This window comes from Mytilus galloprovincialis, chromosome 4 (assembly GCF_965363235.1).
Source record: "Mytilus galloprovincialis chromosome 4, xbMytGall1.hap1.1, whole genome shotgun sequence".
NCBI lineage: Eukaryota > Metazoa > Mollusca > Bivalvia > Mytilida > Mytilidae > Mytilus > Mytilus galloprovincialis.
Window position 1 is genome coordinate 52,087,937 of NC_134841.1, and position 14,963 is coordinate 52,102,899.

At 30.9% G+C, this 14,963-nt stretch overlaps 1 protein-coding gene across 1 annotated transcript in view; it reads right to left on the bottom strand.

The window, feature by feature from the left end:
- Nucleotides 1-2,374: 2,374 nt before the first annotated feature.
- LOC143072404 (erythroid differentiation-related factor 1-like) overlaps nucleotides 2,375-14,963 on the bottom strand; it is a 41,635-nt gene continuing 29,046 nt past the window's right edge. The window contains exons 17-22 of the mRNA XM_076247315.1: nucleotides 14,694-14,917; nucleotides 10,750-10,908; nucleotides 9,014-9,163; nucleotides 8,242-8,389; nucleotides 7,202-7,421; nucleotides 2,375-4,132 (exon numbers count right to left, since the gene is read on the bottom strand). Coding sequence (XP_076103430.1) covers nucleotides 3,964-4,132; nucleotides 7,202-7,421; nucleotides 8,242-8,389; nucleotides 9,014-9,163; nucleotides 10,750-10,908; nucleotides 14,694-14,917 — 1,070 coding nt within the window. The 3' untranslated portion in view covers nucleotides 2,375-3,963. The remainder of the gene's footprint in view (nucleotides 4,133-7,201; nucleotides 7,422-8,241; nucleotides 8,390-9,013; nucleotides 9,164-10,749; nucleotides 10,909-14,693; nucleotides 14,918-14,963) is intronic.

Genomic DNA, 14,963 nt, shown 5'->3' on the forward strand with positions numbered 1-14,963 from the left:
TGAATTTTTGCAGTAGTTTAAAAACTTAACAATGAGCAATAAACCTTGAAAATGAGGTCGAGGTCAAATAAAACCGGTGAAACTGCCATGTACATTATAAAATATTTCCAAACACCAAATATAGTTTACATATTGCATATAGTATTAGAAAAAAAACCAAAACTCAAAATCTTAACTTTAACAAGGAAAATGAGGTCAAGGTCAGATAACACCTGCCAGATGGACATGTTCACCTTTCAGTCCTTCCATACACCGAACACACTAAACCTATTGCTTATAGAATCTAAGATAAGGATTTGACCACCAAACCTTAACCACTGATCCTTGAAATGAGGTCGAGGTCAAGTCAAAACTGTCTGACGGGCATAAGGACATTGAACATACCAAATACAGTTATCCTTTAACTAATAATAAGAGAGAAATTAACATTACAAAAAAATCTGACGTTTTTTTTCAAGTAGTCACTGAACCATGAAAATGAGGTCAAGGACAATGGATGTGTGACCGACAGAAACTTCATAACATGAGGCATCTATAAATAGTAAAAAGCAGGCAGATCTTCCACCTTCTACAATATTAAGGTTTTAAGAAGTTAGAAACCATAGCCAACACTGATGCATCACTATCCCTATGTTGAGCTTTTGTGACACTAGGAGCAGACTTGACAATTGGAAAACTGATTATTTGAGAGAATTTTTTAATTCCAAGGACCATAACTCTGCACAAAATCATCAGACAAGAACACAATTCTAACTTGATCTGTAAATTGTAATGATAAAACAATGCACCAAAAATCAAATAAATATATTCAAGCATGACCTTTAAACATGATTAGAAATATATATAATATCTATGCAAACATACAGAAAAAAGTGTGTTAACACTTTCTGAAGAATATCTCAAGAACGCTTGAATTATCCCATACAGACTTACTTATCAGTCTTTACTCATTCTCAAGGACCGATAACTGTGCATTGTAGATTGAACATTTGGCAGGATAAATATGAATGCCATCTCAAATCCAATCTATTAGAAAAATCAAATTATTACAGAAGAGTGCCCACCATGCACTTGTACTGTACTAGCTATTATTATAATAGAATAGAATGATATACAAATGGATGAAAAATATATATACATGTAACTGTAATATACATATATTAATAATATATAACTACAAACTAGAGTATACTGATTTGTATCACTACAATATAATAGTTATTACGATGAGGTTGAATTCCCTGTCATTTATTTATCATCAACGCACAAACTTGTCTCAGAAAAAAACAATATATGTACATGAACCTCACTTTCAGGTATACTCGGCAATGTGATTTTTTTCCAAGACAAGTGCTTGTGACCATCCACAAGAACTTGCAGTCATTCGATATTCAGTACTTTGATTAACAATGTTTCTGCATTTTTAGCAATTTCTTGAAATTTATGATAGATATATAGAAACCTTAAACAAATAAGATTACATGCCAAAAATTGAGCTATTTTCCTTTAAAGATAAGCATGTAATTCAGTGGTTGTCATTTGTTTAAGTGTTACATATATTTAAATAAGGCTGTTAGTTTTCTCGTTTGAATTGTTTTACAGTGTCATTTCAAGGCCTTTTATAGCTGACTATGTAGTGTGGGCTTTGTTCATTGTTCAAGGTCGTACGATGACCTATAGTTGTTAATTTCTGTGTCATTTTGGTCTTTTGTGGAGAGTTGTCTAATTCATTTTTCATTGGCAATCATACCATATCTTCTTTTTTTTTTTTTTTTACCATTTTTTATAGTTTTTGCCTCTCATCTTGAAAAGTTTAATAGTTACAAATGTAGATAGAAAATTTACAAGGTATTTTTACCAAAAAGTTACCATTGTTAAAGATACAGGTGAGCCACACAGGCTCTTAAGAGTCTCTAGTTGAACGCTACAAGGCAGCACTCATACATGCAAAATGGAAAAGAAATAAATACAAGTTGTAATAACTTTTTTCCCAATCTACTATTACAATTTTGTCTGAAAGAGGGATGAAAGATAACAAAGGGACAGTCAAACTCATAAATCCAAAATAAACTGACAATGCAATGGCCAAAAATGAAACTAGTCGAGAGCTTTGCATAGTACTTCTAGTTTCACAGCTATGCTGAAATTATGGTATTGTCCACTACACTAATTATTTAGATTTTTTAGAATTGTTCCTAAAGGTTACAAAATTTTATTTGTAAAAATATGACCTGCATTGTTAAAATGTAAATTCAATTATTTTCATCACACATTTTATTTGATGATTTTTTTTTACTCTTTGTATAGTATTTAAAAATGAACAAAAAGTAGATTTCAAACTAATATCTGATGTTCTATACAAACAAGAAAGTCATACACTAACAACTTTAATGAAACTAATGTGTATCACAGTAAGAAATTGCACATGTACAATACAAAAGGATGGAAGTTGCAAAAATAAGCATATAATCACCATGCAGTTCTCTTAAGGGCATACGATACAGTTACAGGGAAGGTAATGACGTTGCTAACGTAAAATGTTATTTTCGCGACGTCAAACGGTGACTTATCGGGAAAAGATGCAGTTTTCGACTGGTTTTTATCATTCAAACTGATTTTACTTGAAAACGAGTTCATGGACCCCTCTTTTTTAAAAAGACATTTTGTTTCATTTTGCAGGTAGATTATGTGGACCAAATTTTATAAAACTGTAAATAGTGCATTTTTTTTAATTTTGATAAATATAGGGCAAAAAATTACGTTTTTTTCTCAATTCATGACAATTTGATAAATATGACTTATTTTTGAGTAAAAAAGACATAAATTTTTAGGATACTTATAAAATACAGAAATTACAAATTATTTAACAAAAAACCATTTGTGTTTATCTTTTAAAATAAAAAAGTTATGGATTTCTTTCGAAAAGAAAAATACGGCCAGAAATCCGAATTTTTAGCAAATATACAAAATTTCGACCTCATTTAACTCAAAAAGTAGCACATGAAGGTATATTTTTTATTACATATTTGATTTAATCAGGCAAAAAATAGCCTATATAGAAATTTTCATCAAACTGTAAATACGGGATCAAAACTGTATTGTATGCCCTTAATTACATTGAAGTTTGCATTTTAATTCAAAGGACATTGTACTTGAACATAATAACTTGGCCTAATTTTTCTTTAATTTAAACTATATAAATATAGATTTCCATTTATGGATTTTATCCATAAGTGTAGTAAAAAATATTATAATGTATACAAAAAATAATTGTCAAAGTTATACTATTTTGTCCATTTAACAAAAAATAGTCATAATTTTATCTTTAACAAAAAATATTGTTAATCTTCCCTTATTTTCAAAAGTTATTGAATGTTTTAAAGAAAGTTTAAAAAGCTCTCTTAAAAGACGATTTGCTTATTTCTAATTTGAACCTGATTTTAATTATATCTATAACAATAAATTTGTCAAATTCACAAAAAAGCAATTTGTTCTAAAATATTTGAAAACAAGTAAACTGAAAGACAAAGAATAAATAATTACTGACTTATTATAGAAATCTATTGAAAAGGTATATTATACAATTACTGTCTTTTGATGAGGTAAATATGCGGTTTTATTGACTTTTGAAAAAATGATATTCACTGAGGCCGATGGCCGAAGTGAATATCAGTTTTTCAAAAGTCAATTAAACCACATATTTACCGAAACAAAAGACAGTAATTGTTTTATTCCATATTCCGAGGAGATAAAATGTATTTGATGACAAAATTAATACCAAAACAAATTTTACATGAAACATTTTACCATAACGTAGCATGTAAAAGCGTGTGACGTTTAGCGCGGTGAATAACACTTTCTCAGGTGAATATGCTTTTTTATTCAAAATCCAATTCATATAGAGAAACCTTCTAAAATAATACCAATATGGAATAAAAGGAATTATCCAAAGAATATTCTTATTTATCCAGGTTGAATCTCATGCACTAAACTTTCTTCATAAAACACTCTAACATCATCTAAAATACACAAGATCACAGGTAGTTTTTCTAATCCAGTAGTTGCTCCACTTCCTTTTTTCAAACTAGATGCATACAATGTCTTTATTTTGTCCATATCTGTTTTCCCTATTCTGTTAAAAAAAAAAAAGACAAGGAAAATTTTACTGAAAAGTTAACAGTTTAAAAATATGATTTATAATATATTGCAGTAGACTCTAGCAAATCGGATACACAAAATGTCAGCAAAAAATATCCCATTACCCAATATATTCAATTTGACAATAAATGATTATTCATTTAATATTCTTCAGAGTTCCATCTAATCCTGAGATGTTAACTAGCCCTGAACACTGCTTTAGGAAGTGGTTAGGGTATATTTTCTTTTTTTTTCCCAGGTACACAACCACGATGTTTGAGTAAAAAAGATATATCAGCTGGTTGTTATGTAACTCTCTTTGCTTTCTGCCTTTGTTTATATATATATATACATATATAAAGAAATTAAATACTCATTATTTATGTGAATACTAACAACTTTCTACTGAAGCCATGATATACATGCTTTACCAGTTGATCAGTTTGTTGATAAGAATTCAAACTGCAATTTAGCAAAACATTTTAGCAATTGGGATTGTAAAACGACATGCAAAGTAAATTATTTTGAAATAAATGTAAATGTTCTACAGCAAGCTTTAATAGATTTCATTTTGTCTTAAACTGTTTGCCAAAGGTTTTCGTAAATCAAGGACATCAAAAAGCAACTAGATATCATTGAGATGGGAGCCATCTCTGTGGGCCCCGCTGTGAATGATGTGCAAAATTGTATCTTTACCATAGGATATGGGTTTGTCAACTGAAATCAAAGTTTTTGACCTTGACCTTTGACCTAGGAAGTTGAACATAAATTATGACACATCCTTTGGTGTTGGTTTATATACATGTCAAGTATAAACTTTGAAATGATAACGGTTCTCAAGATATAGAGCGGACACGATCTTCACCACAGGACACAGGGTTGTCAACTGAAACCAAAGTTTTTTGACCTTGACCATTGACCTAGGAAGTTGTACATACATCATGACACGCCCTCTGGTGGTGGTTAATAAACATGTAAAGTATAAAGTATGAAATCATAATGGTTCTCTAGATATGGAGCGGACACAAAGTTATTACAAAGTGTTACGGACGGACGGACAGACTGATCATTATAGGGTGACCCGCCTTTGGCGGGGCCCTAATGACTATATGTTCCCACAAGTGTCTCTTCCCATGAAGGGTACAAATAAGTCGGCATTTCCTATCATAATCAGATAAAAAGAAAAGAAAATTTGTACAAATGCAGTGACGATAACAGCAGTAAGTCATATTAATGCTTCTACTATTCAGTCTATTGCACTAAATGCTTGGTGAGTGTAAATTGTACATTACAGAAACTGGTCTCATTACAGTGGAGAAAACTGTGTTTAGCATAACATCTTTTTAAAGATTTTTTTTACCGCTCACAATAAGCATCCTGCAGAGGGAGTAAGCATTCAGTCAACTGTACACAAACATTTTCTGTTTTGTGTCTTTTAAAAAGTTATTCGGGATATTTAACAAATACTTTTTGTTCTTTTATCACCAACAAGCTTACACTAAATACTTTGAAATTGCTTCAGGTAACAGTGGTTTGATTCTGCCAATGTACTTTATCTGGAGGATAAAAATTCACTAGGCATTTTAATCCAGGTCCAGAGTAAAATATCCACCACTCATAATAGGATTCTAAAGAGAATATTTTAAGGGGAAACATATAAAAATATGTATATGGTATATTTTGGAGGTATTTGAATTATAGAAAACTTGTATAATTGATTTATGTAAATAATGGACAAAATAAACAAGTGTTTTTCATGCTCTGAATGGTTGAACCAGGAAAGATTACACTAGAGCTTTTAGACCAGGAATGTTTAAAATAGTGATTTTGTACCAGAAAAGATTGTACTAAACAGGCTATTATTTGAACTTGGAATTATTTTCAATTATGGAATTTGCATAATTTCTTGTGTTTAAAATTTTTAATAAATTCCATGTTTATTTGGTATCATAATCTTTTGAGTGGTTAATAACACTTTCCATACAATGTATTTTGGTTAGATAGTGTTGTGCGCGGCACAGTACATTCTATTGAAAATATACTATTTTCTTTGTAATAGATAGTGTTGTGCGCAGCACAGAACATTTCAGTACAGAATAAACATGGAATTTATTAAAAATTTCAATAACAAGAAATCAATCAAATTCCATAATTAAAAATAATTCCAAGTTCAAATAATAGCCTGTTACTAGTTATTTGGAATAAGGATTCATTATATTAGTGGTATAGATCCATGCATTGCATACCCGTAGCCAGGGGGGGGGGTTCCGGGGTTCAAACGAACCCCCCCTTGAAATCAAATAAGCACTGTTAAAGTCAACGTTTTGTTCAAATTGTGACTGTTAAAGTCGAGTTCATTAGTCCAACGAACCCCCCCTTGGAAATTCCTGGCTACGGGCCTGCATTGATGAAGTGTTGTAGAACTCATTTTGGACAGACAATAACAAAATAATGCTTCAATTACAATTAAATTTAAATCATTTTTTCATGCAAATCCATAAAATCACATGCTTTTAAATTGTCGCTAACTGTAAGATTCATATATACGGCATTTGTGTTTTTGTCTTTTTGTCTACTAAGAGATCAAATTATATCTACTTTGTCAATAAAACGATAGATTAATTCAGATCATTTACGCTGGTTTCTTCAAAATAATTTAATTTTAACCATTTATTTATGTAAACAATAAACCGGTCTAATATAATCAAAAACGGTATCAAGATCAACGCTATCACACTTTTTACAACCAATATTCTCTAGTTAAAAAACAGCTAACCAGAATAAACACACCATGGAATGAAATTATGCTTACACTTCTACTATGAATTCAGAAATTATTGCAATTTTTTAAGAATGAACCAAAAATGCAAGATTAGTTGTGATTTCAGGGAAATGTGCATTCAAAATACATGTTATCAGATATCAAAATGCAAGTTTTTGTTATTGCAATACTTTAATCCAGTTGCATTATTTGTATAATAATTAACAGTCTTGCAATTATTTTTGAATTTATAGTAATTACATACACATTCTGTACTGAATTTTAATTAAAACTGAAGGTTACCTCTTCTTATTGCAAGTCTGACATTTCATTATCTGCAGCAATACAAACTGAAGTCGAGATTGTAAAATATCTGACAAATTTACAGCTTCCTGTTTTGATTTCTCATCAAAATCTGGCTCCTGGGACTGTTTTAAAATCTTCTGTACAATATCATGGCAGGACAATATATAAGATAAAGCTAATGTCAGTGTTCTTTGTTTACTTCTGTTGTTGCTTTGTGCTACAAATGAGTAAAGAAGAATATACAAATTATAAGCAATACAATATTCATTTTAAAAGTTTCCCTTTTTTTTTAAATTGCTTTAATACATTATCGCAAATAACTTTAGATCTTTGGATTTTTCGTATTCTTAAATGATATGATGAAAACCAGTGTATTATTTTATATTTTGGTGGTTAAAGGTTTTATATTTTGTTAGTTAAAGGGGTTAATTTTAATAGATATATAGGAAGATGTGGTATGAGTGCCAATGAGACAACTCTCCATCCAAGTCACAATTTATAAAAGTAAACCATAATAGGTAGTCTTCAAGGCAAAGCCTACGCTCACACCGAACAGCAAGCTATAAAGGGCCCCAAAAACTACTAGAGTAAAACCATTCAAACGGGAAAACCAACGGTCTAATTTATATTAAAAATGAGAAACGAGAAACACTTATGAACCACATCTTAAAATATAAAATTTGAATTTTCATCCCATCTTGATATCAATAACATATATAATGACAGTGCCAATTTTACTGCACAAGATGCCCATTTCAACAATGAATGTCTGTGTAGTGATGCTTGAGGCTAAAATATTTTAAATTCCAAAACCTCATTAAAACCTTGAAAAGCCAATAAAACTAACTACAGCGGACTAAAACATAATGAAAATAAACACTTTTTCCTATAAACAATGTTTGAAATGTTGAAATATGCTGTATTTCGGTGTTTTTTTTTCAAAATATATTATAATTCTGGATTTATATCTGTCAGAAAGATAATTTTATACACTAACTCATTATCAAAGGAAACCTTTGCCAATAAAGAATACTCACAAGATAAAATATATTCCTGCAAAGCCACTTGTTCTAACTGTACACGGAAAAGCTCAAGTGTAGAGTCAACAGACTGGAAATATCTGATAGCTTTACTGTAATGACTCTCAGCTAACTGTTTCAGATACTTCTGTTTTTGCTCGTTTTCCTGAATTTAAATTAAAGCATTAAAGCTCAGCACACAATATGACACAAATAACAAGATTCATAACAGAACATATCAAGGGTTGGGGAGCATTTTTTCCCTAAAATATTTTAATGCAAATTAAACACAACTTACAATAGTACAACAAGTGGCACTTGTAAAATGGCAATATTTGTTTGGTTTTCAGACTCTTTAATTTAAAAAAAGTCTTTTTTATCAGCTACAACCAGAAGTGGACAATAGATTCAGATAAAAATGATCAATGTAGGACCAATATAAGGCAGAGATAAGAAGGGTGTTAAAGGCAATAAAGACAAATAAATTAGTACACATGTAGTCATGTTCATTTAGTAATTATCATTTAAAAGTAAGAAGCCACTGTAGTTTATAGATTTTTTAAAACAGGTAAATTCATTTGGTTGATATATACCAACCGAGAAAAAATGTCAAACTACTCCAAATAAAGTCAACAGGGTAATTATCTCCTGCAATGAATGTATACACTGCTATACAAATTTGGAATCTCAATAGGACTTAATCAGGAAATGGTCAGATGAGGGGATGATTCTTGTATCTTAAGATCTGAAACTGAGATTAATACATTTTATGAGTGAATAAAAAAGTTACCTGCTGTCTAAGTCCATTGTGGTATAATGAAGCAAGTCGATGATTGATAGTTCCAGCTCTGTATGTATACATGGGTTGCTTGGCAGAAGTAGTTTGTGTATTGCAATATCGTAATGATTTATTCATTAAAACAGCAACTTCTTTTTCAACCTATTAAAAATTATATTCTAATTTATATGTATAGTATCCCATATACCAAAAAAAGTCATCTTTTTTACTTATATTATCTGTGAAACTGTTATTAACTTAGAAAACATAACATCCAAATTTTGGAACTAGAAGTTTATTTAGAAAAATATAAGAAAATAGATTTCTCCCAGCATATGGAATCCAAAATCTTTTGTTTCTAAATCTCTAATGCTTTCTGGTAACAGATGCTTATAATACATACTTATATGTCAGATAACCCAATCAAATGATTTAGAAAAAGGAACAATTACTAACAGATAGAACAGGGTAAATACATTGTATTCCAATTTACTATGAAATCAAAGAGCCAGTCTAACCTGTAAAACTATGGAAGATTTAAACTACGTTCTTCTTAATTGTAAAAATAACAATTACAGTAACTATGTATTAATATTGTTTTTTCCTAAAATGATATTGCTATAAATAATCTTATACTTCCAAATACTAACTCTTTTAAAAGTGAAAAATGGATTCCTTTTTAAAACAGTCTTTAGAGCTGCGGGTAGGGAACACTTTATTATTTTTGCTTGTTAATACACATATATATATGTGTGTAAGTGTGTATTCAAATTAGTTCATGTTTGTTGTTGTTTATCATTTGTGTTTGTCTCAAGTATTAATTACGTTAACTTATAGGGCAATACAATTTTTTTATCAACCAATGTAAAAGGGAACTAAGTTTAGTAAATGCATTATTAGCAGGATCTGCTTACCCTTCCGGAGCACCTGAGATCACCCCTAGTTTTTTGGTGGGGTTCGTGTTGTTTATTCTTAAGTTTTCTATGTTGTGTCGTGTGTGGTCTTGTTTGTTTGTCTTTTTCATTTTTAGCCATGGCGTTGTCCGTTTGTTTTAGATTTATGAGTTTGACTGTCCCTTTGGTATCTTTCGTCCCTTTCCTCCAATAATTTCCTTAACTTTATTATCACAAGAACTTTTACATTACATGTACTTTACTTTTTTTGAAGGATCAGCACTCTATACCTGAACATAGATAAGATAAGATATAAGATAAGATATATTTTATCTCCAATTAAGGGCTCACAAGGGGCATATAGAGAATACAAGTATAAGGAAAAAGAATTTTGATTAGCAAAGATACATAGAATTTACATACACAATTACTATACAATTAGACTGTAGAAAATAAAACCTTTGGTTTATATTTATATGAGAAATTAATACATCTAACTCATATTGACTTGAATAATTTTCCAACAGCATTAAGAACCTGATTGCCTTCACAGGTTAACAAATAAATATTTTTTTGCTGATTGTTTAGTAAAGGTATTTTATGGCAAAGTCAAAGAGATCATCTCTAGCAGATTCAAATTTTTTTTATGAAGTTAAAAACTGGATTTCATCTTCAACACAACCAGAGGAGCATATGATTCAGACTATGAGCCAACCATCATTTGCTTTTATTGAATAACAAAATAAAGAATGTTTGCTTTTTTTCAAAAAACAGAAACAGCAAAATAGATCAAGATAGCTTAAAACAGCACACAACATTGTTCTCAAAAAGATTATTCTTGGCACTAAATAATACCTCTTCTTGAGATGTAGAAGATAATGGAGCATAATCTTGTAGCAATATGGCCATGTTAAAGAAAGTTGTTGATAACTCCCAGCATATGGAATCCCAAATCTCTTGGAAACTCTCTCTATGTTTCAAAATCTCCAATGCTTTCTGGTAACAGCTAATTGCCTATAATACATACTTAGATGTCAGATTACCCAACAAAAAAAACCAGAAAGATTAAATGATTTAAATCAAGCATTGAGAGTATTGCATGGAAATACATTCCCCTACTGGTGAATATTACATTATACTGAAACAAAATGCTATACTTGATCTGAAACTTAACATATTGTAAACTATATAAGAAATATCACATCAATATTTTCAAGCATGATGAAAAAAGGTGTGGAAATTGATTAATTGAGTGAATTTCCAATTTTAAGGACCATAACTCTGCACAAAATCATCAGAGCGGAACAAAATTTTTATTTGATCTGTAACTCGTCATGATAACACTATATACATACTAACGATCAAATCAATCTCTTCAAGCATGAAGGAAAAATTGTGAAAATCTGAATATTTAAGTGAATTTACTAAGTCCATGGATCATATAAACTTTGAACAAAATCATCAGAACGGAACAAAATTACATCTGATCATATGGCATGATGAAAATATATATAAAATATCAAATCTATATCTTCAAGTACCAATAGAAAAGTGTGGAAAACTGATTTGCCTGACCAGAGACATATATACACAGAGATTGGCAACTCCGTGAAATCCCGTGAAAGATCGCGGCCCGGGAGTCCTACATTCAGCACATGTATGATATTTTATCTCTTGTATGCTGCACTGTTAGGTAAATTTGATCAACATCTTTGTTCTTTTATAACGTGCAGGATCCTGTTAAAAAAAAAAAGCTGTCAGATACTGAATGTAAATATATATATAAAATTGTAAATGTCATCAAAGTGGTGGAAATAATGAAAAAAACAATTTTTATACCCAAATCCAGTATTAGTATGTCTTGTGAAATTAAATCATGTGATGGTTACAATTTTTCTCTAAAGATGGACAAGTTTATAACCTGTAGCCATGGACAGGGGTCTGTCTTTATATTTGAAGAAAATTAACATGACCGACAGCTTGAGTACTGATTTTTAATTGTAAATTGCATCAAAGTGGTTGAAAATCTGAAAAAAACAACCTATATACACAAATCCAGTATGTCATAGGAAAGTAATGCAAGTACTGGGTACAATAATTCTCTGAAGATGGAAAAGTTTATAAAGTGTAAACAGACAGGGGTCTGTCTTGATATTGAAGCAAAACACCATGGCCTACAGCTTTAATACTGATTTTTAACTGTAAATTGCATCAAAGTGGTTGAAATTATGAAAAAAACAACCTCTATATACCAATCCAGTATGTCATAGGAAAGTAATGCATGTGCTGGGTACAATAATTCTCTGAAAACGGAAAAGTTTATAAAGTGTAAACAGACAGGGGTCTGTCTTGATATTGAAGCAAAAAAAAAAACATGGCCGCTATAATACTGATTTTTAATTGTAAATTGCATCAAAGTGGTTGAAAATATGAAAAAAACAACCTCTATATACCAATCCAGTATGTCATAGGAAAGTAATGCATGTGCTAGGTACAATAATTCTCTGAAGACGGAAAAGTTTATAAAGTGTAAACAGACAGGGGCCTGTCTTGATATTGAAGCAAAAAAAAAACATGGCCGCTATAATACTGATTTTTAATTGTAAATTGCATCAAAGTGGTTGAAAATATGAAAAAAACAACCTCTATATACCAATCCAGTATGTCATAGGAAAGTAATGCATGTGCTGGGTACAATAATTCTCTGAAGACGGAAAAGTTTATAAAGTGTAAACAGACAGGGGCCTGTCTTGATATTGAAGCAAAAAAAAAAACATGGCCGCTATAATACTGATTTTTAATTGTAAATTGCATCAAAGTGGTTGAAAATATGAATAAAACAACCTATATATACCAATCCAGTTTGTCATAGGAAAGTAATGCATGTGCTGGGTACAATATTTCTCTGAAGACGGAAAAGTTTATAAAGTGTAAACAGACAGGGGTTAAAAAATTTCATAACGTGCATGTCGGCCAAGCTTCCTTTATTATATACTGCAATTAAACGTTAATCGTCGCAATATTTTAACTAATAACTACTACAAACTGAATAAAACAAGGTAATTCATATACGAAATTGAAATATGTACTTACATTATGCCGTTTTGAAATGCTTGATGTAAAATAAAAATCGAAGCGAGGTGGTGTACTTGTCGTGATAGAATAAAAATGGCGATCTCGTTAAAGTCTCGCGTGATGCGATGTTTGGAATAGATTTCGCTGACCACTGTTACAGTTGCCAATCTCTGTGTATATATGTCTCTGGCCTGACTGATGGATGGAAAGACAGATGGACAGAATGCAAATCAAAAGTCCCAAAGTCTGAGCACTTGTTTTTGGGCAAGTGGAACTGAATTTTACCATTAGGGAAAACAGGTTACTTGTCCTGAATTTCTATTATGAAAACTTATGAACTTAAAATTGTTTTCAGATAAAAATTGTATTTGTGATCTATTTTCAAAGAGTATAGGTTTTTCATCAGTGAGGTGGCAACAAACAACAACAAAATACCAACAGAGATCTAAAGGGCAATTTATAATGTTGCAAACTGTTATCTTTCTATTAATTGGCATTTTTTTACTTTAAATAACATTACCAAAATTTTTTTAACTTTAAATAACATTACCAAAAAAATTTGAGATATTTTGTTTTTTATTTTGAGCATTATTTTGTCAAGTAACATTTCCTAGCTTGTATGCAGGCTAATAAAACAAAAAAACTGTGAGATACAAGTCTGGGCAAGGTGGACATAGATTTCCATATTCCTGAATATAGAAGAAAACTGTTTTGAAGATCTAGATGTAAGACAGATATTAGGTACTCTCTTTAACAATTTTGACCCCAAAAATAATGTTCCATATACGGCAATCTAATTAAAAACCGATCTCTCATCGCTCCTGTTTCTGATATGTCGCGTGGGAGATCTAACGAAACCCGCTTTGAGGTCACATGTGAGTGACCTCGTAGGTGTGTCTTTTTCGACCAAGGAAATTGAGTCTTCCACGATCTTGGAAGTTTAACGTAAGGCAAAGGGATGTAACTCATTTTATTTAGGACGAAATCGTCAGTCAAAATAATTCATAAACTTTTTTGATTGGCTTATTAATAGGTTGTCAACTTATTTGCATATCTTTATAAATTCATAATTTTTAGTTCACTCACATGTGACCTCAAAGCCGGTTTCGTTAGATCTCCCACGCGACATATCAGAAACAGGAGCGATGAGAGATCGGTTTTTAATTAGATTGCATATACGGTGGATTCATTTATTTTTCGTGGGAACCAAATTTCATGGATTGAGGAAAACTTTCATGTTCGTCGATATTTAATTTTGAGGTTTTCCCAAAGTCTGCATAAGAGCCTACAGAAACATTTAATTTCGTGGTTGACTTATACCCACGATATAAACAAAAATTGGTATCCAACGAATCATTATGAATTCACAATATGAGAAACCTGAAAAAATATCTTCAATCCTTGTGTGATTATTGTACAAAGTTTAAACAATGTCATAGGAAGATTGATGTATGGCACAATCTTTGTTTTTTTAGCTCTTTTTGCATTCAAAGTTGAAGGCCTCACTGTGAGATGAAGAATGGCAACAGAAGCCCTGTTCCTTTGCTTTTTGTGTATTTGCTGAGCATGAAATAAATGTTTGGTCATGGATGGATACCCCATATCTTTTGTGTAACTGTTAGGTAATAGATCTCTATGTGTTTTGAATGGACAGAATAATTGACTTGAAAATGCCACTAAAACATGCCAAAATCAACAATATTACTTTCTTTTATCATGTTTACCAGTTTACAAGAATTTCTTTCTTCAGTACTAAATTCTTTCTCTGCAGTTCTGGACTTCTGTGACTGTTCCTGTGCCTTTACACGATACAGTCGACCCTTGTTGGACATGAGAAGGGCCTTGTTAGCTTTATCACCTACTGCCTGGAATTTAGACATTCCTTTCTTTAAACAAGCACAGCTTTCCTCACATAAAGATTCAAATTCTCCTTTTGGAAAAATTCCATCTGAAATACAGAGGCATATATATCATTTATATATGCAACTTACTAA